Raw genomic sequence first — 26899 nt, 5'->3', positions numbered from 1 at the left:
GGGAGCAAAATTTTTTAAAAGAATGAAATTATCAAGATTAAAAAGTTAAACTGGAAAGAAGTGAGGTTCTTAAAAAAGGAGAGATCTGGAAGACCCACAGCATGAGACAGCAATAGGAGTCTAGCCAACTGAGGCAGAGAATCCACACAATACAAGTTATAGCACCTCAGAGATAGAGCACTAATGATAACATTGAGTTATTCAAAACTCAAATAAGACAAAACCAAGTAAAATTCTGCTTCTTCATTTATGGTTAAACTATAAGGAATGACAGAAAGAATTGGCAGTGTGCTTACCTCCAGGCAGAGGTAGAGAAGAGCAGTGAGAGAGGGCAGCCAGCCCAGGGCCCACTGACCTTTATTTGGATGGGGACATATGGATGTTTAGATTCACACAAAACTGAGAATCTAAATAACAAATTATTTCAGTGGGACATAGTGAGTGTCTCATGCCTGTAATCCATAGTGGCTCAGGAGGCTAAGGCAGAAGAACTGAGACTTCAAAGCTAGCCTCAGAAACTTAGAGATGCCCTTATTAACTTAAGGAGACCCTGTCTCTAAATAAAATATTAAAAACAACTGGGGATGTGTTGTAGTAGTTTAGTGTCCTTGGGTTCAGACCCCAGATTGGTCAAAGGGGAGTGAAAGGAATGGAGGGGACCTGGAAATAGAAAAGGTAGTGGAACAAGATGGGCAGCATTACCCTAGATACATGTATGGTTGCACAAACGGTTTGACTGTACTTTGTGCACAACCAGGGAAATGAAAATGTACGCTCCATTTGCGTACAATAAATTGAAATGCATTCTGCTGTCATATATAGCTAATTAGAACAAATAATATTAAACAACCATGAGTGGATAATAAAGTGTGTAGAATCTTAAAATTTACAAACTGTCTAAAACCTGGAATCACCGTTCAGAAACTAAACAGGTGGCTCATGAGTGGCGGTGAGCAGATGAAAGGGATAAGAGATCAATCTGCATTGTTCCAATGGCTCCCCATGCCACCTCTCTCTGAGGAAAGACTGAGCTTGATGAGATTCTGAGCCAGGCTACTGATGGCAGCAGATTCAGTGATGGTGAGCTGCTTCCACTGGGCTCACAATATTCACCTGTGCTCCAGACATCTGAAGGATCTCATTTGTTTTGGTGCCTTGACACCTGATTATGCAGCCAGTCAAGTTGTTTGGGACACTATGTTTGTGAGTAGCCTGACCAGGTGCATGCAAACCTGCTGAATAGCCTTTCACATCTGAAGAGCTGGAATCAATGTTGTTTAATCCCGTGTGATCATTGTGTCCCAGGACAATGAGAGTGTTGCATTGCCAATTGGTCAAGGCTAGCTATGGAATGGCAGACTGTCCTTGAATGGCACAGGTCTCTAGAGGGGTTTCTCTACATCAGGATTGAGGTACATGGATGAGGTGCTGTGGGAAAAGTGTGCACTGTTGCTTCTTGTGCTGTACCTGCCCTGGATCCCTGAAAAGAGGACTGCAGAAGATGGCATCTTGGCCAGTATGGGATGAGCAACCCAGTGGGGGGACTCTAACATGACTATGCACATCTGTTTGACACACTCAGTGATGGATTGAGAAATGCCTGCAATAGCAAAGGCCCACCCAGCTGCATTAGGGAGAATGTCCTTGTCACCTGGGATTGAACCCCTGTGCTCTGTCAAATCTCCTTCATCTCATAAACATGTTTTCCAATGAGGGAGCCACACTGACTAGCAGGGACCACCAGGCTCATGGTGACTGGTGTCTACTGGCAGGTGTGCTATGGTTCACAGAGTTGCTGATGTTCTCTTTCAGTCTGTCAATGATTATAACAAAGCTTTGAAGTTGACATTAGTGGGTCCAGCCAATGTGTCCATTCTCCCAGCACAATTCCCTCTACAACATTCATATGTGCAGCACTCTCCTCCCACATCTTAACTGATTCTCCTTTCAGAAAGATACTGCCATCTTCCTTTATATGCATAAGTAGCTGAATGCTGTGACATTTAATCCTCCTTTAATCTCACTGGTGTCCATGTTGAACAAAGTTATAGGAATTGGACTTTGAGTGTTCAAGACTTTGGTCACTAGTCGGGGTAAAAGCCAAAATCTGCAGCTGTGAGGCCACTGAAGAAAAAAAAAAAAAAGATTGGGCAAAAAGAAGGAGGAGCTGGGAATGAAGAATAAAGGAGCACAAAGAAGAAGGGGGGGTCGAGAAGGAAGAAGGGATGGGGAAGGAAGGAGCCAGGATTAGGAAAAAGATGGAGAAATAGGAAGGCAGGAAGAAACAAGGGAGTGCAGAAAAAGGGAGTAGAGGAAGAGGGGGTGGAGGAGGATGAAGAAAAGAAAGCAGTGTACAAAAAAGAAGGGAGAGAAGGAAGGGGTGGAGGGATAAAGAAAGAAAGAGGAGGATGAGGGATGAAGGAAGAAGAGAAAGGGGGTGGAAGAAAAAGGGAGCAGAGGAGGGGAAGATTAGGAGATGGAGAATAAAGAATGGAGAAGGGGAGGAGGTAGGAGGAGGAGGTGGGAGGAGAAGGAGGAAGGGAATGAAGTAGGGGCACAGGAAGGGTGGAGGCTTAGAATATGGTGGAGATTAAGGAGGAAGTATGGCTGAGAGGCATAAATAAGCAGGAGGGGAAGGAGGAAGATGGAGTGGAGTCAGAGGAGGAGAAAATATAGGAGGAAGAAGAGGACATAAAGTGGAGGAGGGAAAGAAAAGGGGATGGAGAAGGAGAAAGAGGAGGAGGAAGGTGTTGGAGGGAGTAGAAGAGGGGAAGAGGAAGTGATGGAGGAGGAGTAAGAAGAGGAAATAGAGGAGGAAGGGTGTGGAGGAGGAGGTGGAGAAGAGAAAGAAATAGAGGTAGAGAAAGGGTGGAGAAGGAGAAAGACTGTGGACAAGGGATGAGGAGTACAGCAGGAAGAGAGAGGACGGAGGAAGAAGAGGGGGAGGAGGAAGAGGAGGGAAGTTGAAGAAGAAAGGGATTGAAGGAGGGGAGGAGGAGGGTTGAGGTAGAGGAAGTAGTTTGGAGGAGTTAGAGGGGTGAAGGGAGAGGAGGAGGGGTTGGAGGAGGAGGAGTTATAGGAGGAGGGGGTAAAGGCAGAGAAGGAGGAGATGGAGGAGTAGGCAGTGAAGGCAGAGGAGGAGGAGATAGAGAAGGAGGGGTAGGACAAGGAGAAAAGACCTGGGGCAGCAGGGATTCTCCTGGATGCTACTTTTGCTACAAAGAAATATAGGTGTGCTGGGCACAGCAGCACACCCCTGTATTCCCAGCAGCTGAGGCAGGAGGATCAAGAGTCAAAGCCTGCCTAAGCAAAAAAGTGAGGCACTAAGCAATTTAGCAAGACCCTGTTTCAAAATAAAATACAAAATAGGGGCTGGGGATGTGGCTCCATGTTTGAGTGCCCCTGAATTCAACCCCTGGTGAAAGGAAAGTGACCATGGACAGTCATTTGGGCCCTGGGTTCCAGCATGGTTATTGGATTTGTTGATACAGGTGTCTTGATACCCCATCAATCATCAATGGCTAGCCCTAAAAGAATATGGGGGCTAGGGTCAGGCCGTGCACCTCTTTGTGTACTGGGACAGTCTGAAGCCCAGTGGCCCATCGTGAAACATTTTAGAAAGAGTCTGGTAGGTGGCCTTAAATTGGAACATGCCTTGTTCCACTGAGGCTGACAAGATGATGATCATTAGTCAGTACTCCATTATGTGTTCACGGGGGGTACACAGTCCTCTGAAGATGATCTGTGAGGTCTATGTAGAGAAAGAGAAATAATTTTGGACCCAGAGGTCAAATCTGAGGGAGGAGGGAGTCCCTGAGGACCACTGTGGTGGTCAAATGTGAGTTTTACCTTCTTCCCAGGTTTTGGCACCAAAATAAAAAGAACATGACCTTGGCACACAGAAAAACCAAGAGATCTTTATTGTAGCAGTATCTGGTCGACAGAAAAAGGAGGAGGGAGAGAGAGAGAGAGAGATGAAAAAGAGGAAAGAAAGAGAGGGAGAAAGCAAAGGGGGAAGGCAAAGTGAGAAGAGGGGAGGGCCTGGCAGGAGAGAATTTTTATAGCCAAAATCTAATGGGGTCTCTGGGTCTGCAAGCTGCCTTGTTGGCATAGTGACTGGATCATACCATAGTTGCTAAGGGTGTCATCTTCTGCCCTCAGACAGGGGCCCAATGTGGGTTTCCATTGCACCAGACAAGTGAGGGTTGAGTGTTCAGTTTTGAGTGGGTTTCAGGGTTCAGTCTTGAGGCAAATAAGCTATAAGGCACCAGAAGGGTGGGGGTTGAATGTTCAGCCTGCCCTGCAGCTAATACTGATATCAAAAGGGGAAAAAAAAAGTGTGTGTATGTGTGAAATATAATATACACACATAACACACACACACACACACACACACACACACACACACACACACACACTAGGTTGGACACTGAATAATCCCAAGCATCATTCTTTATGTTCCTCTTTGATAAGCCCAAATCATGTCAAAATATTTGGTGGACATTTTTTTTTTTTTTGGTTTTGTTTTGTTTTTACACTCCAGATAATAAATCAATCAATACTTTCTTTACATTCTTATGAAAGACCTTACATAACCCGGGATATTGTCACACACATGTGCCACCAATTTTCACCACAGAATAAAATTACAGTCATTCTTCTATCCAGTTGTTTTATACCAAGGTGCATTAAAGAATCTTGTTGAAATTGTTCAGATAAACATATTGACTGGAATCATTGTCAATCATTGTCATTATAAGTGGAGTTTAAAAAGTAGTGTTCTAGTTCACAGCCCACTCATCAATCACACTCCTTCACTCAGGAAGCAGTTCAGCATGGGATATGTCACTTTGACAGACACTCACAAAGCAAATTGCAGATGCATGCTTATAGGATTTTAGATCTCACATTAAATCATTGAAGTCATGATTTTAGTGCAGGAAAGTGAGTGGCAATGGACAAAGGTCACAAGAAATATTTTCAAATCTGAGAAGATAGAGGGATGAATATATTGAAGTGAGGTTTGAGGTGTCATAGGGCAAGTCTTGGTAAGTCAACCCTTATTTTCAAAAGCTGATGGTTCAGATACAAAAGTGTCACCAGGAAAACCAATGGGTTTTCTCAATGAAATTGTAAAGATGGTTTTTCTTTTTTCAGTATTAACTTTATCAGCATGAATTTACTGGGAGAAATGATTTTGAGGCTGTTATTCTCAGGACTGTGTATACTCCTCTGGCTATTGTCCATCCTAAGTTGAAGCATAGACCATTTCTGAAAATAGACTGACTCAGACCTGTACCAGGGCTGATTGTATCACTATTGCCTCTCATCCTTCATTTCCTCATTAATTTATCCTCACCAGTGTGAAGTGGAACAGCCCTGTTACTAAGCAGCACAGGAGACTAAAGGACAGGCAGAAGCATACATTCCCAGGGAAACCAGGACTTCCTCATTTTAAAAAGGTATCTCCAGCCCTCTGTGGCCCAGGAAAGGGAGTGGTCATTTCCACCTTCCATCAATGTACCTATCTCACCAGGTGGGGCCTAGGAGAAAATGTTGCCTACATTCTTCTTTCAAGGCAGTGCCTGTCTCAAGTCTGCATCTTCTCTAGAAAAGTTCTACCTGAAACACAGTCTCTCACAACCACATAAGACATGCAAGTTACCAATATTGAGGAGAAAAACATGGGAAAACAAGTATTTCAGTTGCCCATAATCAGTGTCCTGAGATGTCCACAGGGTCTGCCTCTCTCCCCCTTTTCCCCAGGAGCAGCCCCAAGAACTCAACCTTCCAAAGAAAAGAAGATGTGGCATGTCTGTCATTCTGTCATTGCTTCCCCACCCACCATCCTTGTGGAATCCTACACTTCTGTAGTGACATGAGGCCCTCTTTTAGGTTCCAAAGTCAGCTCATGTTTTAAATTAACCCTGGATTCTTTCAGCATGGTAATGGGAAAGGATGCTTCCATATCCAGGGGAAGCCGTGAGGGCAGATCACATGACATTCTGTGGAGATTACCAGCTTTTGTGTCTACTGGACTGTGATCTTGATTCTATATTAGAAAACCAAATTTCAAACCAGGTTAACTTAATTCCAAACCCCAATAAACCACCAAGGACTCCCTATACAATTATACTCTTAATTTGCCTTTCTTCTGGACATGATTTTTAAGTGTTCTTTGTATAAGCCCTTGCTAGACCCCTGAATCAATAGCAGATTTCCTCTATTTGTGAATTGCTATTATTTCAAATAACCAGTGTTTGGGAAACATGGGGAGTCCTAAACTCACTGATTTATCATTACATATTGGTAAGTCCCAAAGGTGTCTCTCAGATCTTAGCTACAAATCTTTTTGTGAGTTCTTTATTTACATGAATATTTTAAAGTTCAGATTATGCCCAGTGTTAATTTGAGCTCAATGTCAGTCAGACTGGGACTGAGAGAAACTGGACTATGAACAAAAGCAGGTTGATATATGTATATATGTATATGTTTATATATACACACAAATCTCAACATATAAAAATACATATACATATGCATATATGTATACATACACATACATCTATATGAATGCAAGAATTCTAAAACATCTCCACTGTGGAACCTGTGCATTTCCAGATAAAGGAATTGTTCCTTCTAAAGATCAAATATAATTATAGTGACAAGATTGGAGATGTTTGAATCTAAAAAAGTTTCTAAATCTGTAGAATAAATTGGAGAACATAAAAGAGAAAACAAATGCCTCCAAATCAAGGAGGTGCATTTTTTTTTGTTTTAATAAAACACTAAATAAATGAAATGTCATGTCTCTAAAAAACTATTGACAAAGGTGAGAAGACTATTCCCCCACACACAAATCTTCTTGCTTTTAACATACATATATATTTATGACTGAGATGGCTATAGGGACTAAGAGAGCACCCTCATACATATTTATACCAAAATTGTAGGTTCCAACTTAAAAAATCCTGTTTTGAGAAATCACCAGAGCATTGTAAGATAAACCCTCCATTGTAATGCTAGATTTCTGAAGGATCCACTTCTCAACTGGACTGCTCCCCTAATAAAGAGATCCTGAACCCTAGGACAAGTTAAGAGCATGTCTCTGGTTGGAGTTTCTAAAAGCTCCAAATTCCCCTTTCCAAATTAATAAAAGTAATAGCTAATCATTTGCTACTTTCCCTATTCCACCAGAGTCCCCCTTCTCAAACCCCTGGTAACTGTGTGTTCTGCTAACTGATGAACCCAGCCTAATTCCATCTTAAGATTGGGAGCCATCTTGTCACAAAGTCATGAAAAGTTAATTTCTGTTTTACTATAAATTCCTGAGATTTCTCAACTTTTTTGGAATTCCTGCCTGTACCTTGAACTCACTCATGCCTGGCTTGCCCTGACCAGAACAACCCTCTCTGAAACCTCAGTGGTACCTCATGAATTCTGGCTTTCCCTGACAAGATAACAATCCTCTCTGAAACTCTAATAGTGCCTCATAAATTCTGATGTTGGGATTTATATTTACTCCCTAAGTGCTGAACCACTTAGACCTTTAACCTACTACTTGCCTTTGTATTATGCATTTCAAAATCCTGTTATCTGTAAGTTCTCAAGACACCCCCCTTTTTGCAATTTTTTGTGCTATAAAACTGAGCTCCTAGATAGTTAGAGTACTGTCTTCTATTCCCACATATTTCAGGAGAGGGACAGTCTGTGCTGGTCAGAATTACAAGCTTGCTTTAATTTGATTTAAATTGGAGTCAGTGGTCTTTTCTTTGCATCATGGTTTAACACTAACACTGTTGACCTCTTTCTTATTCTATTTCTGCTACACTACAAACTTCTTTTTGGGAACAAGATAGTATAAAAAAATGAATCAGTATCTTATTGAAGGCAATATTTTAAATACCCATGTGGAGTCCAGGCATAGAAGTACTCAGAGGTAGAGCACTTGGCTCGTACGTGTGAGGCATTCCATTTGATTCCCAGTGCCATATATAAATAAGCAAATTTAAGAAAAAAAAATGGTCCATCAAAAACAACATCAAAAATATTTTAACAAAAGGAGAAAGAGACTGCTGAGTTCACCATGTCTGTCACCTCTTTTGCCTTCTGCCACTTCACCTTCTCCATGACACAGAAAGTTTGGCCAGTGGTGCACTATTCTTCTATGTCCACACTTCACTTTTATTCTTGACACTTACAAGCAACAAAGGTGGGGAAGAATTGAGCTGGTTCAAGGCCAACTAAAGAACCATCCTGTACCTTGATACTAGGAGATCACCATAATTGTTGGGATATTGGCATAGCAAGAAGCATTGAAGGGTCTTGGTGACCAATGTCATTTGTTAGTAGGTTTCTAGAACTGCCCACGACACAAAACTACTCCTCTCTACATAAATTTCCTCTGAAAAATTTGGGGTACTCATGCAAACTTGCACTTTACACAGGTAATATATTCCTCTGACCCCAGTAGTGCTCATGTTTTGTGTGGTACTGAAAGATTTTAGCTGCCCAATAACCTACAATGGAAGTCACCACCTCAATCTTCAGGAAATGTGATTCATTCTTACTAGGGATAGTTCAAAATGCATAGTGATTTTGTCTAAGACCATCAAACCTTCTTATATGACTTTTGGAATGCTGTTAGTGTGCTAAGAACAGCCCACACACTGACTAGGGATTTTGCCCTCAGAATACTTGAGGTAGCCTCTCCCATGCTTTATTAGAAGCTAGCATCATGGTTTCCTCTTCTTTTTGTACCTGGACCTGGACCATGAGGCATCAAGATGTGAACCACATCACAAGTGCACACTAGAATATCAAGGGAAGCAGAAACACTAAAATAGAAAGGCCACATCTACAGTCTGCAAAACAAAACTTGTTAGGCAAGTAATGATGTACTTAACTCATTCTCTGTCTTCCTCTCTCTCCCTCCTTCCCAGCCACCATGAGGTAAATAGTCTCTCTTTCCTACATAACTCCATATTATGTTTTGCTTCACCTCAGGCCTAAAGCAAGGTGGTCAGTCTGATACACTGAAAAAGTTATATGACCATGAGCCAAAATAAATCTTCCCTCCCATAGGTCGAATTTTCCAATATTTCTGTCAGTACAATGGAAATGTGACACATAAATCAAACTGAAACTTGTAAAGGCTCTATCAGATTTCTGGTTCAGAGTTTCTCAACCTGTATAATTTTTTTTTTTTCTGTTCTTCAAAGGAACTGTAAAAATTAGACTCTTTCACACATTACTTTTTTCCATTACCTTTCATGTAAGAAGTAAATATCACACATTTAGAGGGTTTCTCTTCCACTGTGAGTGAAATGGCTTTGAAAGCAACAGGGAAAAATGATTTATCACTTCTTTAATGTTCAGAGTTTTTGTAGTGTGAATCTTTTCATATTTAAAAATGAACAGGAAAACTGAATTATTTCCCAGAACTTCTGCATTGAAATAGCATTTCTTTTTCTTTTATAGTTATTGAGTTGTAGATAAAAACATAGTATCTTTTTATTTTTATGTGGTGCCGAGGATTGAACCCAGTGCCTCACACATGCAAGGCAAGCGCTTTACCACTGAGCTATAGCCCCAGTCCCTGAAATAGCATTTCTAATTATCATTTTTTTTAATGCTTATTAGGGGAACTGCACCAAAGGAAAGTGTTTACATTAATATAGCTTTGTTCTGATTGTTTATATTAAAACAGCTTTGTTTCAGTAGAAGTTATTTTATGTTTTTAAATGTCACTGCAACAAATGACTTATTACATTGTTTATGCACAAAGAACTTCTCACCAGTATGTTTGTTCTTGTATTTGAAGTTAGGAAGATCAATTGAAAGCTTTTGCACATTGTTGACATTCATAAGGCTTCTATCCGGTATGAATTTGTTTGTGATTTGAAGCTAATAATAAGACAGGTTAGGGATTGTGGCTCAGGGGTAGAGCGTTTGCCTACCACGGGTGAGACACTAGATTAGATCCTCAGCACCACATAAAAATAAATAAAATAAAGATATTCAATCCAACTACAACTAAAAAGAAAAAAAAATTACACAATACACAATCAAATTTTTTCTCGGTGATATGAGTGTGCTATGCAATTGAAGGAGAATGGAAGTCCTGAAAGCTTTTTCACATTGTTTTCATACAGTCTTCTTTTGGTATGAATTTTCAAATTGAATTGGAATAAGCAAAGGTTGTACCACATTATTTACTTTTAAGAGGCCTCTCTCCAGTATAAGTTCCTTCATGTATATTAAGATAAGCATAACTAGTCAAATCTTCACCAGACTATTTACATTTTTAAAGTATTTGAAGGTAAGCCAAAATACTGAAGGCTTTACCAGACCATTTAATCTCACAGGGCCTTTCTCCACTGAGATTGTTCATGCATTTGTAGGAAAAGAGAAAAAGAAAAAAAAAATGATGTTTTTTTTTTCTTTTCAATTTTTTGGATATTGATGAACATTTGTTTTATTTATTTATCTATATGTGGTGCTGAGATTCAAACCCAGTGCCTCACACATGCTAAGCAAAGGCTCTACCACTGAGCTACAACCCCACCATGAAGGTTTAACACATTGTTTACATTCATAGAGCTGCTCTCCAGCATGAGCCGGTTCATGCACATGAAGACAAGTGGAAGGACTAAAGGTTTTACCTCAATGTTTACATACCCAGGTAACATTCTTTCCAGTTGAAGCAAAGGCTTTCCACATTGTTTATATTCATAAACAATGAATATTGTTTATATTCATAAGGCTTCTTTCCTATATGATTTTGTTCATGTGAGCAAAAGTAATCAAGGAAAAGCTTTCCCACAGTGTTCACACTAATAATTTTCTCCAGAATGATTCTGATTAAGCCTTTTAAGGATAGACAAAGTAGTGAAGACTTTTCAACATTGTTTACATTTATAGGGCTTCTCTCTACCATGAATTCCTTCTTGTGTGTGAAATAGAATGGACTGAGTAATGGCTTTGACTCACTGCTTAGTCATAGGGCTTCCCTCCCATATGGGTTTGTTTATGTGAGTAAAGGCTAGAGGACTGTGTGAAGGTTTTGCCACACTGCTTACATTTATAGGGCTTCTTTCCAGTCTGAATTCCTTTATGTATTTGAAAAAAAGAGAATACAGTGAAGGTTTTCCCACATTATTTGCATTCATAGGGCATCTCTCCAGTGTGAATTTATGTGTGTATTCAAAGGTTAAACAAACTAGTGAAGGCTTTAAAACATTTTGTACATCCACAAGGTATCTACTTAGTATTAGTTTGATTATGTGTTTGAAGGAAAGAGAAGGCAGTGAAGGCTTTTCCACATTTTTTGCATTCATAGGGCTTCTCCCCAGTATGAGTTCTTTCATGTGAGTGAAGACTAGAGGACTGATTGAAGGCTTTGCCACACTGCTTACATTCATAGGGCTTCTCCCTAGTATGAATTTGTTTTATATTTTTGAAGGTAAGCTAAAACAGTGAAGGCTTTTCCACATTCTTTGCATTTACAGGGCTTCTCTCCATGATGAGTTTGTTCATGTGAGCAAAGAGTAGAGGAATGAGTGAAGGCTTTGCCACATTGTTGACATTCATAGGGCTTCTCTCCAGTATGAGTTTGTTCATGTGAGTGAAGGCTAGAGGCCCGAGTGAAGGCTTTGCCACACTGTTTACATTCATATGACTTCTCTGCAATATGAGTTTGTTCATGAACCTGAAGTTCAGAGGAACAAGTGAAGACTTTACCACACTGTTTCATTCATAGGGCTTCTCTCCAGCATGAGTTCGTTCATGTGAGTGAAGGTAAGATGACCGAGTAAAGGCTTTACCACACTGTTGACATTCATAGGGCCTCTCTCCAGTATGAATTCTTTCATGTGAGCGAAGGCTAGAGGAATAATTGAAGGCTTTGCCACACTGCTTACATTCATAGGGCTTCTCTCCATTATGAATTCTTTCATGTGAGCGAAGGCTAGAGGAATAAATGAAGCCTTTGCCACACCACTTACATTCATAAGCCTTCTTTCCATTATGAGCTCTTTCATGTAAGCGAAAGCTAGAGGAATGTCTGAAGGCTTTGCCACATTGCTTACATTCATAGGGCTTCTCTCCAGTATGAATTTGTTCATGTGAGTGAAGGTAAGATAACCGAGTGAAGGCTTTACTACATTGTTGACATTCATAGGGCTTCGTATGAGTTCGTTCATGTGAATGAAGGCTAGAGGAATGAATGAAGGCTTTGCCACACTGCTCACATTCATAGGGCTTCTCTCCATTATGAGCTCTTTCATGTGAGTAAAAGGTAGAGAAATGAGTGAAGGTTTTGCCACACTGCTTACATTCATAGGGCTTTTCTCCAGTATGAGTTCGTTCATGTGCATGAAGATAAGATAACCGAGTGAAGGCTTTACCACATTGTTGACATTCATAGGGCTTCTCTCCAGTATGAGTTCTTTCATGTGAGCGAAGGGCAGAGGATCGAATGAAGGCTTTGCCACACTGCTTACATTCATAGGGTTTCTCTCCTGTATGAATTCGTTCATGTATTTGAAGGGCAGTGGAAGAAATAAAGGCTTTCCCACATTGTTTACATCCATAAGGCTTCTCTCCAGTATGAGTTCTTCCATGTATTTGAAGGTTACCAGATGTAGCGAAGGCTTTCCCACACTGTTTACATTCATAGGGCTTCTCTCCAGTATGAGTTTTTTCATGTGAGTGAAGGTGAGAAATCCGAGCATAAGCCTTGCCACACTGCTTACATTCATACGGCTTTTCTCCTGTGTGAGTTCGTTCATGTATTTGAAGTTCAGAGTAACATGTGCAGACTTTACCACATTCTTTACATTCATAGCACTTTTCCCCAGTGTGAATTCTTTCATGCTTACGAAGTTTACTGGATGAAGGAAAGGCTTTACCACACTGTTTACATTCATAGGGCTTCTCTCCAGTATGAGTTCGTTTATGTATTCGAAGGTAGGAGAATTTAATGAAGGCTTTACCACATTCTTTACATTCATGGCGCTTCTTACTTGTATGAGTTCGTTTATGTTTTTGAAGAGAATATGAATGAGTGAAGGCTTTCCCACACTGCTTACACCTGTAAGTCGTCTCTCCAGGAGGAGTTTGTTCATGCATTTGAAGGTTATTTGAAATAGTAATGGTGCCTCCACATTGCTTACATCCAGGTGGCTGCTCTCCAGTATGAGATGGTTGATATTTTTGAAAACACCTGGAACAACTGAACTCTCTTCCACATGTCAGACCTCCATTAGGTCCATTTACGGTGTGCTCTGACACTTGGCATTGAACACTTGTGAGAGAAATGGAGGATTTTCTCTTCTCTTTACATTCATATAGCTTTCCGCCACACTCCTCATTCTCATATGGTTGGTTTGCAGAGTGAGATATGATGGGCCTATTAAGGAAAACGTGACATGTGAAGACCTGTCCACACATTTGCTTTCAAATGAACTGACTAGCAGGAATGTTTTTTTAAGACTAAGATGTGGAATCTCCCTGAGGTTTTTCCACACTGAGTACCTTTTCAAAGTTTTCCAGAGCCTACCACATGACTTCTGTAAAAACATAATAATAATAATTACAAGTACAATTTATGGTTGGATCATTAATACTTTTACATTTATTAATAGGCTTTGGACTTATACTATTACCAATATCATGGAAAGTACTGGTTTTTTGTCATATCTATACTGTATGCTCTTTGAAAATCAATATAACAATTACTTTGTAAACTGCTTCTCCACAGCTGCTACTAAAGCAGTGCTATCATAAATGAAGCTTGTTAACACTGTCAAAAATTCAATAGTTTTTGAAAACAGTTAACAACTATCTTACGTTAAAGTCCATATTTGGTGAAAAAAGAATAAGTATAATTCATCTCATGCTTGTTTCTATTGCTTATTTGTGGAACTATAGGATGTGCTAGAATTCCCTCAAGGCACTTAGTTTCCTCATATGAGTACAAATTACCTTACGTCTCTCTTGGTATTTGTGTTCTGATATTCCATGTTCTGGTCCTCCCATGTGTCTCCTGAAATGTAGTCCCAGAAAAGTCATTATGCATCATCATGATTTCAGAATGCATTATGGGATTTACAATTTGGACAACTATACTGCGCCCATTAAAAAAAATGGTAAAGGCAGGGAGGAGACAGGATTATGGTATTTATGTTGCAGAGTGCAATGACATTAGGCCCAAATTATTCCCTAAAGTACTCCCTTTCTCACACTCCAAATTCATGAGGGCGGGGAGAAAAAAAAAAAAAAAAACTCCCAGGTGCTTTGTCTTTGATTATGTAATGAAATGTCATCCTTACCTATAGAAGCCAGGTTTCTAAGGACTTCCCGCATCACATCTACGTAGAGATTCTTCTGGGAAGGTTCCAGCAAAGCCCACTCTTTCTGGGTGAAGTTCACAGCCACATCCTCAAAGGTCACTGAGGTCTAAAATGTCCCACAAAAGTATCGGGTATGCCAGGAGAGATTGACAGCATGAGAGTTCTATTCTCTACATGTGAGAATAGATGATTCTGCATGATTCTGTGATCTACAAATATTCAGTGTCTGATTTGGTTGTTAAACTTGTACTCTGTCTGCACTCACTTCCCCAAATGGGCATTACAATATAAGAATGAACTATCAGGAAAGCATCAGCAGAGAAAAAAAAAATACCCTTCTCAATTTTAATCAAGAAAGTAAGGTATGCTCTCAGGTTACCCCTAAGATCTTCTCAGGGTTAATGACTAATACATGGAATGATGAAGCCCTACGACCTCATGTGCAGAGGAAAGCTAATATTAGTCTTTTTGTCAACACCTATCCTGAGAAATACCTATTGACAAAGTTATAGTTTAGCTGGTAGAAGGTAGTAAAGATTTGGATAGGATCTCACCAAACTAAGCATTTACACTGAGTCACAGTGCTTGAAAGTGTAAGTAAGCAGCACAGGATGTGCTGAATGATAATGTTTATTTCAGAAATCATATTATTTTGTCCCACTCATACAATAGAACTTCCAGGATCAATGAATCCCAACACCTCAAAAGAAAAAAAAAGAACAAGAATTGTAGAAAACATCTGCATATCATGCATCTGAAGAAGTGTTGATACCTAGAAAGAATGAAGCAGCAGCAGCTGACAAAAAGCAAACCCGATTTTATGACATTAACACGCACATACCTGGAAATGAATAAAACACCATAAAAAGCCATGGGGATCTACAAAACCTGAGGCTATACTGAAGAACAAAACCAGGTCTCCATGCTCTCACCATTTCTAGAAAACACACCAAGAGGGGGGCTACTAGGGAAGCCAGGAACAAAATCACACCATTCCAAACCTCAGGGCCGACTCTCACAGCACCAGATACTGAGGCAAAATCAAGAACTCCACCACAAAGATAGAGGTAGGAACAGGTAACACATTTGCCTTGTATTTCTGGCTTCCTGCTCTCTACAGTCTCTACTACAAGTGGACAAGGACATCTGACAGGGTTTCTTCATTGCTGAACCTACCAGAAAGCCTGCAACATGTGAGCAGACCAATACCTGAGAGTCCCAGGGCTTTAACACATAGAGGCCTCACACAAACCTCCTCACAGGCCCACAGTCACTCAACTGTCACAGGCTGAAGTGATCAACCCTATCTCATGTATCAGAGTGGTGGCTCCTGGACCTCAAGCCATTTTGCAAAGTTGAGGTAACCCAAATGAGTTCACAACGTAGGTCCACACAAAATCCTGCCCTGCAAAGTTCAGAGCAACAGCACTCATGATTTTCAAAGCCTGGAAGTACCCAAGAGGAAGATGTGTTCCCAAGGTCAGGGGTGAAAATATTAGTAAACAAAACTCAATAAAAATCAATTAATAAGCAAAAATCAGCTTTGCCCTTATAAAATTCTGAAATGCAATTCTTAAAAATTCATTTATAATGACACTCCAAGAATAAATATAGAAGAATAAATAATATAATAATAATATATGCTACATACATACACAATAGAAACTATAAAACTTATTTTTTAAACTGTAACACTTCTTGGAAGAAGCTCAAGATCCAAATAAATGAGAAACTATTTCATGCTCATGGAACAAAGGTTTAACATTATTAAGGTGGTAATACTCCCAAAGAATCTACCAATTATATTTAAACCCATCAGAATCCTGGGTGATGATTCCTTTTTAGAAATGCAAAACATCATTCAACATTACAAGGGACCCAAAATACCACAGGACATTGAAAAAGAGCATTTTGACTAATAATGAAATTAATACAAAACTTGCTTCAAGTCAACAGTCACCAAAGGTGGCACTAATAGTACCTTTAACACCACGTAGATGAGAAATGACAACACCTCCAGGGAGAAGAAGGTCAGCCAAATAACAGTGGAGCTGCTCCACACATAAACAGAAAAAGAAGCAGAACAAATGTGACCCTGGAATAGCCTCAAATTTCACATAACTTCATGATGCACCTCAGTCCTTACTACAAACCCTGGGACTCAGCACCATCCTGCAGGGAGCAGCCTGAGCGCCCTGTGCAACATCAACACGCTTCAGTGATAAAGTCACACCACAGTTCCCCGTATCCAAGGCCAGCCCAGGGCGTCACCAAGAGAAAAAAGAATAAAGAAAATCAGGTACACATACACAATGTGATTTTGCTCCGTCATAAAGAATAAAAGTATGTCATCAGGATGAAAATGGGTAGAACTGGAAGACAACATGCTAAGTGAAATAAGTGAGAGCCAGACCTCAGATGCTGAATGTTTTCTTTCCCATATGTGGAAGCTAGAGGAAAATCAGGACAAAAAGTGGGGTAGGCAATATCCCGTGAAAACAGAACAGAGATCAGTACAGAAGAGGACAGAGATTGAGAATTAGGGAGGAAGGAAAAGAAAAGAGAGAATACTGGAATGAAGTTGGACAAATTATGCTATGTGCATAGATGACATATCATAATGAATTTCACCATTATGTTTATCTATAAAGCATTAATTAAAAAAGAAAACTGTAGATAAACAGAAGGAAGTCTAGTAGAGTAGCAGTAAGGAAACAGAAAGAGAATAGGAGAGAGAAAAGGGAGTTACTGGGGACTGAAGTAGAGCAACTTACACCCTATGCTTGCATACTATATAAAAAATAAAAACCCAACATTAGCCAGGCAAGGAGGTACACACCTGTAATACTAGCAACCCGTGAGCCGGAGGCAGGAGACGCAAGTTTGAGGCCAGCTTCAGCAATGTAGTAAGGCCCTAAACGAGTTAGTGAGATAGTCTAAAAATAAATAAATAAAAAGAGCTGGGGATGTGGCTCAGCGGTAAAGTGCCACTGAGTTCAATTCCTGACAGCAAAAAGATACATAAATAAAACAAACTCTAATATTATGTATAACTAATATAGTAATACAAGTGGAAAGAAAAAAAGGGGGGTGCAATTTGAGAAAATCTGGGAAGCACTGCCCTGGGTTTTATACTCAACACCACAAAAGAAATAAACAAACAAAAAACATAGCCTATTTTTTTTTCTTAAAGCCCTAAAACATTTCCAATAAAAACAATGATCAAATAGAAAAGATTAAAAAAACAAAACAAAAAAAACCAACTTTTTTTCACCTTGCTCACCTCTGAATAAATATATTTCACATTTAAGGAAACCCAGGTCTGCAATAAGTGAGCAGATCATTTTAAAGTGATAAACACAGAAAGGGCTGGAGCTAAGGGAGCAGATGTGTAAGGATCAAGGGGCTGGTAAGGTCCCTGCCAGCCGGACATCATCCCACCTGGTCCTGTTCAAAGAAACACTCCATGATCACCCTCCCAGGAGACCTGGACCATGACTCCAGTCTAGGAGGCTTTCAGGTTTGCACAGCACTGCACTGGGGGTGGTCCTTATGCTCTGGGAGAGTTTTCCTCCTTTACAACTGTGAGAGAATGCAAGGGCAGGAATCACTGCTGACCTGGCCCCTCAGCACCAGCATCCACAGGCTCACTGTCCACTTGTCTCCCAGGAATGGGAACAGGGCTTGGGGGAGACAATGTCCCAAGGAGGTAGCTCTCTAGATGAGGCCTGTTCCAGGACATTCCTCAGCCCCAGGGCCTCCAGCTGCTCCCCTCACAAGCTGAATGACACACCTCATAATGTCCTCTACAAGGAGCTGACCCAGGGCCTAAAATTCCTGCTTCCTGTAGAACACAGGGCAGCCTAAAGGACTTGAGGCAGCCCCAAGCGGGGCAATACAGTGGCTGAAAACATGGGACCCTGTGAGGGGTCCAAAGGAAACCTCTCCACAATTTGATAAGGTATCAATTTCCTGGGGAAGGAAAAAAAAAAAAAAGAGAGAGAGAGAGATACAAGTTCTCTTAACAGTGAAGTTCCAGGTGACTGTTCTCTCCTTTCATCATATGGGAAATTCACAAAAAGAAATGAAAATGCTGTGAACTTGGAGGGAGAGTCAGATCTGTAAATATGAGAAAAGGACAGGAATATTAAGAATGTACCAAAAGCCCTGGTAGGGCATAGGATGGGGAAAGGAGGGTGACTCCTTGAGAAGAAGAAACAGATCCCTCAGACTAGGATCTTCTAACCAGGAGCCCCACACCTAAGGCAGGATCCCCTGAGACCCGCTGCCTTCACTTCACACTGAGAACCCAGGGCTGGGGGTCCAGCTGGGCAGAGAGGGTTCTGCGAAACTGGCTGCAGACCAGGCAGCACACTGGGAACCCACCTACACCAGCCCACACCATGGCCATCAAGGGCTGAGCTGAAGCAGCATCTGACTCAGGTACTCTTGGGTGACTGTAGAGCTGACAGTGGGAGGCCAGAGGCCAGCCACAGCTGGTTCATCACTTGTAACAAGCCTACTTCCCACCTGACCAGACCTGCCCCACACACTCACCATTTTCCGCCTTCTGGGGAGACCTGACATCCTTTCTGTGGACCTCATAGCACCTGCAGGTCACAGGGAGACAAATGTGAGCCAGAGCCACTTGGGCCTCACACAGCAGAGAAGACACAGTCCTGGAGATGGATTCTGAGCTCCACAGGGTGAGAGATACTGGCCTCTGAGGCTGTGGAAGGCCACCCCCTCCCACCAGCTGCCTGCTGACTGCCAGGGCTCAACAAGACCCCTCTCTCACCCCAGCCCAAATATGCACAATCTGGGGCCCTGACTGACAGGAGATGCATCACACTCCTGAGTACATAGGCCAGGAAGACAAGGTATTGGCAAAAGCCCTTTTCAGGCAGGACTTCCTCCCTGCAAGGGGACCTGCCCCACCAGGGGGACAGTTCCATTTATGCAGAGCTGAGCCTGGCTTTCCAAAGCAGGCCCTGTTGGCTAGGAAGATCTTCTGGGCACAGAGTCCCAGGCATATGTGGGGAATTACAGCCTTGGTTCCAAGGCAGCCTGACCTGACCTCAGAGAAGGTGTGTGCCGCCTGGTCAAGTCTGACTAGGAAGGAGGGAGCCAGGCATAAATCACTTGGGAAGAGGCCAGGGCTTCATGGGCAAGGCCTGCTCATACTTTTACTCTGTCAACTAATTTTCAGACAGAAAAATATAAAGACAATCAGGAAGTACAAGTATTAAGTGCATGAAAAACTAATTACATGACAATAATAAAAAAAAAAAGAAAGAAAAAGAAAAAGAAAGAAAAAACTCAGTGAAAGCAGAAGAAAACACTTGAGCCAGCTCAGGTGAGGAGCCTGCCTCACTCACAGTTCAGAATGAATACCCACACACAGAGGGGTCAACACATTCCCATGTTGGCAGCCACACTCTGACTGCTGAAATTTGGCCCAAGGGGACTCATTCCCTGTGTCCAGGAGGGGACACCTAAGGATTTATCTCTTGAAATGCACCATGTCCCCTGTCCGGTAAGTTTTCTTTATAAGATAAATTCAAAAGAAGAGAGTGATACACTCACATTTATTAAAAAGGGATTTCCTCCATCAAACTGCAATAGGGTGCAAGAAGGCTACCCTACCTCAGGGCAGATGTCTGCAGTCTTTACAAGAAAAAAAAAATGCAAGTGCAGAGAATAGTAAAAGTAAAAGATATAACATCAAAAATAAATTCAAAATGAGAAAATGACTAAAAACCATTTCAAAGAACATGGATATAAACTGAAATTTGCTCATGCTTATGGTATTCAGTGAAAAGCAATATATAGCTACATGGAAGTATAAAAGGATAGACAGGTAAGAGGGTAAACACACAAGGCTGAACAGTGAGAGAGCTACTCCACATACTACAGTGCAGTTTATCCATAATCAATAATCTGAGAATTTCCCTATGTGTACAAAATTATAAAGGGTACACACTTGGGGACCAAATTTAAAAATAGAATGAAATTGTCAAAAACATAAAAATGAAACTGGAAACAAGTGAGGTTCCTGAAGCAGGAACAGGGAAGGAAACTGGGAGACCCAAAGACTCAGACAGCACAGGAGTCTAACCAACTGAGGCAGAGAAACTACACATTGCACATTATAGAACTCCAGTGATAGAGCACTAATGGTAACATTAAAGTACTGAAAACTAAATAAGACAGAACTAAGAAAAATTCTGCTTCCTCACAGCTGATTAAACTAGAAGGAAAGACAGAATTAGCACTGTACTCACCTCCAGGCAGAGGTTGGAGAGAGCAGGGAGAGAGGCAGCCTGCCCAGGGCCAACCCATCCCTATTTGGACAGGAATATATGGGTGAATTGATTCATATCAAATTGAGCATTAAAAAATTGTTTCAAAAACTCTGTTCTTTGTTACATCGAATTACTGTATCCAAATAAATGTTAATCCATAATATAAAAATCTTCCTTTAAAGAAGGAATGAAATTCTTGTCGGGTGAGGTGATACATGCCTGCTATCCCACTGGCTTGTGATCGGGAGGCAGAAGGATCATGAGATCAAAGCCAGGCTCACAACCGGGAGGCATAAGCAATGCAGTGAGACAATGGCTATTTAAAAAAGAAAAAAAAAAATTACACAAAAAGGGCCAGGGATGAGGCTCATTGGTTGAGTGCCCCTGAGTTCAATCCCCACTACCAAAGGAAAAAAAGAAAGAAAGAAAAATGAACTTGCTACATTCTTGGGACAAACTAGAATTGTACGGCAGCAAGACTTGATAAAGGAAGCAACAGAAACCAGCTCAGGGAAGCACCCTCTGATCCACAGTTCATCAGGAATCTCCGCTTGGGGACCACTCTCACAGAGGATGCGGCTCATGTGGCTTCTCCTAGGGAATGAGGAAAACATGAGCAGCTGGGACATTTGGTTCTGGAAGGTCACTGTGCTCTCCTCTCCACAGAGTGGAATGTTCCCTCCTGCAGGACCTCAGTTGTCACTGGCACCCAAGCAGCCACTAGGAGGCACATGAAGGTCCTGGCCTGTGAGGCCTCTTTCCTGAAACCACTTCTGACACCACAATGTGAGTTTGATGAGCACCAATCTGTTCTCCAAAATCACAAGTCACTCAAAAGTTCAATTCTGACACCACCAGTCAGCACAAACCCTAGTTCAGGGTCAGCTCAACACTGCCCCACTGTAGATGCCAGCTGCAGGGCAGGAGGGCCAGTTCTGCTGAGAGCAAAGAACTACAAACTGGGGACTCCCATCACCCCTCCTCAACTTCTTTGATTTGATTTGATTTTAGCAAAGCACATCACTTAGGTTCAGTTTAAAGGACTCAACTTAGGATTGGCTAAATAAAAAGATATGTAAGAAAAAGAAAGTGTCAAAGAGAATTCTGCAAAATATCTTTGATTCAATAACCCCAACTCTGCATTCTGCTAGAGCAGTTCCTGCACAGAAACCCCTTCCCATTATGACTCAAAAGATGTTCCCTTTTTAACCCACGGCACATACACACTGATCCTGAAAATCCCTTTCCTCTTTTCTTCCCCTCATAAGTGATGAGGGAACCACTTTTTTTTTTTTTTCAGGGATCAGAAAAATACTTGTTAAGCAAAACTGACTCAAATTTTTCTCTCCTTGAACCAGGACCCTGAACTCCAACCCACTGACAGCAAGAGCCAATATATACCCTTCTTCCTGAGAACAGGATGACTTCTGGTGAAACATTCTGGTGAACATTCTGGTGAAACATACCCCTGAGAACAGGATGACTTCTGGTGAAACATTCTCTGACCTGGGATCTGACTCTCCCCTGTCCCTGCGCCCTCCCCTCCAAAATACAAGAGCTCATGATTTGGTGAATCTTTATAATGAACCAATTAGTCTGCCACATGTATTGGGGAAACATACTCACTTTCTGCAACCACAATGGAACAAAACCTTTCCTATTTCTTTTCCCAGGTAGCATTTCCAAAGCCAAGTTGTAGAATTCTATTTTAAATCCCTCTCCCACCATTGCTCCCCCCAAAAGAACACATCTGAAAGGAGAAAAAGGTACATAAGAATTTTTAACTAGACAGGTGCAGTAGTGCAGGCCTACAATCCCAGTGACTTCAGAGGATGACAGAGAACAAACACCAGTTCAAAACCAGCCTCAGCAAGTTAGCAAAGCCCTCACTAAGTTAGTGAGGTTGAATTTTTGTAATAAAGAAACACACTTCTGGACTGGGGATCTATCTCATTTGGTAGAGTGCCTGCCTTGAATGCTCAAACCCATGGATTCAATCCCCAGCGCACTCACACATACATACACACACACACACACACACACACACACACCAAAAAAAAAAAAAAAGAAGAAGAAGAAGAGGGCTGGGGTTGTGGCTCAGTGATAGAGCATTCACCTAGCATGTGCAAGGCCCTGGGTTCAATCCTCAGCACCACATATAAATAAATGCAATAAAGGTATTGTGTCCAACTACAACTGAAAAACAAATATTAAAAAAAAGAAGAAGAAACCAAGTTCTCTACCACACTGTCTTCTGTGAGTACATTCATATCTGCAGCCACACTGAAACAGGTTTTCCCTTTTTCTATTCCCAGGTTGCATTCCCAAAGCAAAGCCCTGGAATTATATTTTAAATTAGCAACACCCCCCACCCTGCAAAAAAGGCATCTGAGAGACTCGGTAAACTCACTCTGGGGAACAAAACCATTACATAAGAATTTTTAACTAAGGAAATATAAGACCAAGTATTTCTTTTCTGTTTCTGGCCTTCTTTCCCTACTGAATTATATCTCTATCTTACTCTTTAGTAATATTTTCTGATCAGCTCGACTAATAAACTACATTATACAATTAGTAAAAAAACTGACACTAAAATACCTGAGCCAGTCTTTCCAAGACAACAAATCCAGGCAGCTGCAGCACCACTGGACACTGACCTGTCAGACTCCAGCTTCAGGTCAGGCCATCTGTCACCAGGCACAACTTCCCACCCACCTCCTGCTGCTGAAGAGCTTTGTAGGGTTTTGCTCCACCTTGCAAGGGTTAGTTTCCCCTGCTCTTTAGGATAACTGTTCTTCCTTCAAAGCTCTGAACGCATCCTGAGGGCAGGAACCATGTGTGTCATGTTCCCTCAATACCAGCATCTCACTGCCTGACCTGAGTATCTCCAGCTGCTTCCCTGAGAGGCTGCTTCCTTTACCTCAGGCTGTCCTCTAGGAGGAGCTGATGCAGAGCTTGAAATTACCTACACCCTCAGGGCACAGCACACCTGTGGGCACCCTGCTGCAGCCCCAGGAAAGGACAGATCTGCTGAGGACACAGGACCCTGTGTGGTACTGAAAAAATACCTCTGCCCAAAGACTCTGCACAGGTGTCTGTTCCTGGGCATGATGAAGAGATGCATCAGGACTTTATGAGGACTTTCTAGGTAATTCCTCTCTGCTTTCCACTCCTGAGAAAACTTTGCCCACATTAAAAAAATAATAATAAAATAAAATAAAACGCTTTTTAGAAGTGCTATTAATGAATAGATGAAACTATCAAAATTAAAACACCATCTGGTCAGGTGTGGTGGCCCATGCATGCAATTCCAGTGCCTCAGGAGGTGGAGGTAGGAGGATCCTAAGTTCAAAGCCAACCTCAGCAACTGCAAGGCACTAAGTAACTCAATGAGATCCTGTATCTAAATAAAATACAAAATAGTGCTGGGGTCTGTAGGGGTCTGCTGCCAGCCCTAGGAGCAGCAAAGTCCCAATGGGAAATGGATTTCACACCCAGCTTCCTGCACATTTAGGAGTATGTGCTGTAGGGTGCACAGGTTAATTCTGTGGACAAAACAGGGACAGACGCAGACCCCAAGGGCCAACTGTCACTGACAGAACACACCTGAGTCCGGATTCCATGTCACCCTCCCCTGCTCACCGCACACTCTGGGAGCGTCAGGCTGCCTGAGCTGCCTAGATAATGACCCAGAGAGGTCGCCAACGGGGAGCGGAAGAGGACAGGGACCTGCTGCCCTGCCCAGCCCAGCCCAGAGACAGACACCCAGGACGACTAGCCAGAGAAGACTCGGTCACCCTCTGCAGCTGAACTCGGGGACCTGCCACCCAGCCCACCCCGCGCGGGATCAGGGAGATAAAGTCCAAGGTCACCCGCCAGCAGGGACTCGTAACACACTATGCAGCCGACTTCGTGGACCCTCCACCAAGCATTCCCCACCCCGCGGGATAAGGGACAGGGTCCAGGCCACCCGCATTGGGGACTCCGCCCCACGCTCAGCAGCTCACAGGGACTCCCGTGGCCAAGGCAGGTGCTCACCGGGTCCGGCCAGTACTGGCCGCACATTCATCGTTTGGGGGGGCTCCAGTGACGCGCCGTCCTTCCTAGGGACGTCCGGTATCCGAGTTCGGCGGGGCCCCAGGATATGCAGAGTTCCTGGGGATCCAGCGAAGTAGCAAAAGCGCAATGGAGGAAGGAGCGAGTTTGCGAGAGCCCGCCCTTCCCCTCCGTCTGCGCACCTGATTGGACAGTTCCTCCCCAGCGCCTAATTGTCCGCCTCACAGTCTTGAGTGACAGCTATTCTAACCAGTCGGTGGCTGAAACAGGCCAGAGTGACAGGCTCTTGGCCCAGCCCTTTTCAGGCAGGGCTTCCTTGGCAACAGGGTACCTGAGCCTGGCGGGAAACGTTTGTATTCATCCTGGTGAGGAAGGCAACAACTAAAGAGGACTAACGAATGTCAGCCATATGTACAAATAACTGTGCTGTTCACGAATGGGAGTAACTTGAGAATTTTATTACTATTTCAAATTGCATGACCTTCCTCATCTGTGTTCTTTTAGACGGCTCAGCCCCAGCTATGGAAAGGAAGGCCCTGTTTAATTGAAATAAAATGTGTCATGTATTTTTAAATTTTCGGAAAGCCACCTAAAAAACGATAAAGAAACAGGTAAAATAGCTCAGGCATACCTCAATGATAGCGTGATTGTCTAGCAAAAAAAACAAAAAAAAAACCCTAAAAACAAGAGTCAGTTACAGGTGAAATTGGTTGTGAGTTCTTTAATGTAATATACATAAAATATCATTGTTTTTCTATGCAACCGATGCAGTGAGGTATGACTGTATGCGCATGGCCCACAATCCACCGAGGCAGGAGAAGAGAAGCAAACCTCAGGTCACCAACTTTCCTTTATTCTTCAGGGAAGTCAATCCATCAGGCATAGGAGGGTTCATTTTCTGGGTATGGAAATACATTACCCCCCACCCCACCGTGATACAGGAGTTTGGAGACTGTAGACATGCAGTTTGGACAGTCAGGAACCTAGTACTGAATGTTAAAATTTTAACTCAGGAAGGCAGCTGTAAAAAGTTTTAAACTTATTGTCACTGGGAAAAGCTCACAACTAGGTGTTCCCTGCTTATCTCTGGGACCCATTGTTACCTAGAGCCTCACTATTTGCTTTTCTCCTTCCAGGAATCATCTGCTATGGGAAAGGGTAAAAAATTCAGGACCCAGCCTTTCAGTGTTTGCCTCCCTCCTTCAGGACTCACTGTGGTTGTGAGAAACTGATATGACTCCATTTTTTGAGAAACCAGCTTCTACCTCAAGGCCTGTCCAGAGGGAGGGGGCATGACCTTAGTCCTTGGAAAAACCCACGGAGCCTCCTAGACACATACCCACCCTGCTGAGTTGTTTGTAAATAAGAGGAGAGATCTGTAGCACCAGGTGTCCCTGACTCAGTTATGCTAGGTAAGGACCCCTAGCAACCACCAATCAGCATGAGACAGGGAAAATACCTGAAATGCCAGGTGACCCTCCCAGTAGTTTTGCGGATTGATAACAGGATTAAGCAACCCTGCAGTTTAGCATATACACCCTTGCAACCCCTCACGGCCTACACCAATCAGTTCAAATGTATCTACCACTTGAACTAACCAATCACCCTTACCCAACTTGTTCCCGCCAGTGAATGTGTTAATCAATGTTAAGAGTTGTTGTTTGTTTTTCCCACAGTATGAAATGATTTGCTGTGTGATGTTGTGACACATAGAGTATCCCCCCAAAACCTATAAATCCTCACTGAACCAAGGGCCAGGACTCACTCCTCAGGACCCCTGCTTTGGAAATGGTTGTGAGTCCAGGCTTGAGCTTGCAATAAAGATTCTTGTGTAATTTCATCGAATTTGGCTCCTGGAGGTCTATTGGGGTCCCAGGAATCTGGCATTTCAGTTGGGCAGGGGTAAATGTTTGCTTTTGGTAGATATGCTGGGGAAGAACCCAAAAAGGGATGAAATTTTGCTTTTTCCCTCAGTCTCCATTGTTAATGTATGGTTAATTTTCCCTCCCTCCTCTCAAACCACACTGTCTTTTCATTTTTCTTGGTGAGCTGTCTTGTAGGAATGTTATTTTCCATAAACCTTCAATTACTATTAATTAACTACTTGTCTTTCTGGTACTATTTCTTTAAAATTTATGGTGTTCTCTCAGTAGCTCAGTGCAGACCAGCCACATTCCATGTGGT

General features: G+C 42.2%; 1 protein-coding gene and 1 pseudogene across 1 annotated transcript; both read right to left on the bottom strand.

Annotated features, from left to right (window-relative positions):
* Positions 1-974: 974 nt before the first annotated feature.
* Positions 975-2049, bottom strand: LOC143400220 (poly(rC)-binding protein 2 pseudogene; annotated as a pseudogene).
* Positions 2050-10507: 8458 nt separating this feature from the next.
* On the bottom strand, positions 10508-24819 carry LOC143399549 (uncharacterized). Its single transcript, XM_076856279.2, is given in 6 exon segments — positions 10508-11754; positions 11757-13411; positions 13987-14047; positions 14334-14460; positions 18912-18964; positions 24698-24819. Coding segments are annotated over 6 exon segments (2247 nt in total). The 5' UTR covers positions 24729-24819; the 3' UTR covers positions 10508-11434.
* Positions 24820-26899: the final 2080 nt, after the last annotated feature.

Source organism: Callospermophilus lateralis, chromosome 5 (assembly GCF_048772815.1).
Source record: "Callospermophilus lateralis isolate mCalLat2 chromosome 5, mCalLat2.hap1, whole genome shotgun sequence".
NCBI lineage: Eukaryota > Metazoa > Chordata > Mammalia > Rodentia > Sciuridae > Callospermophilus > Callospermophilus lateralis.
Note: the sequence above shows the minus strand (reverse complement) of the source record. Positions and strands in the feature narration are given on the sequence as shown.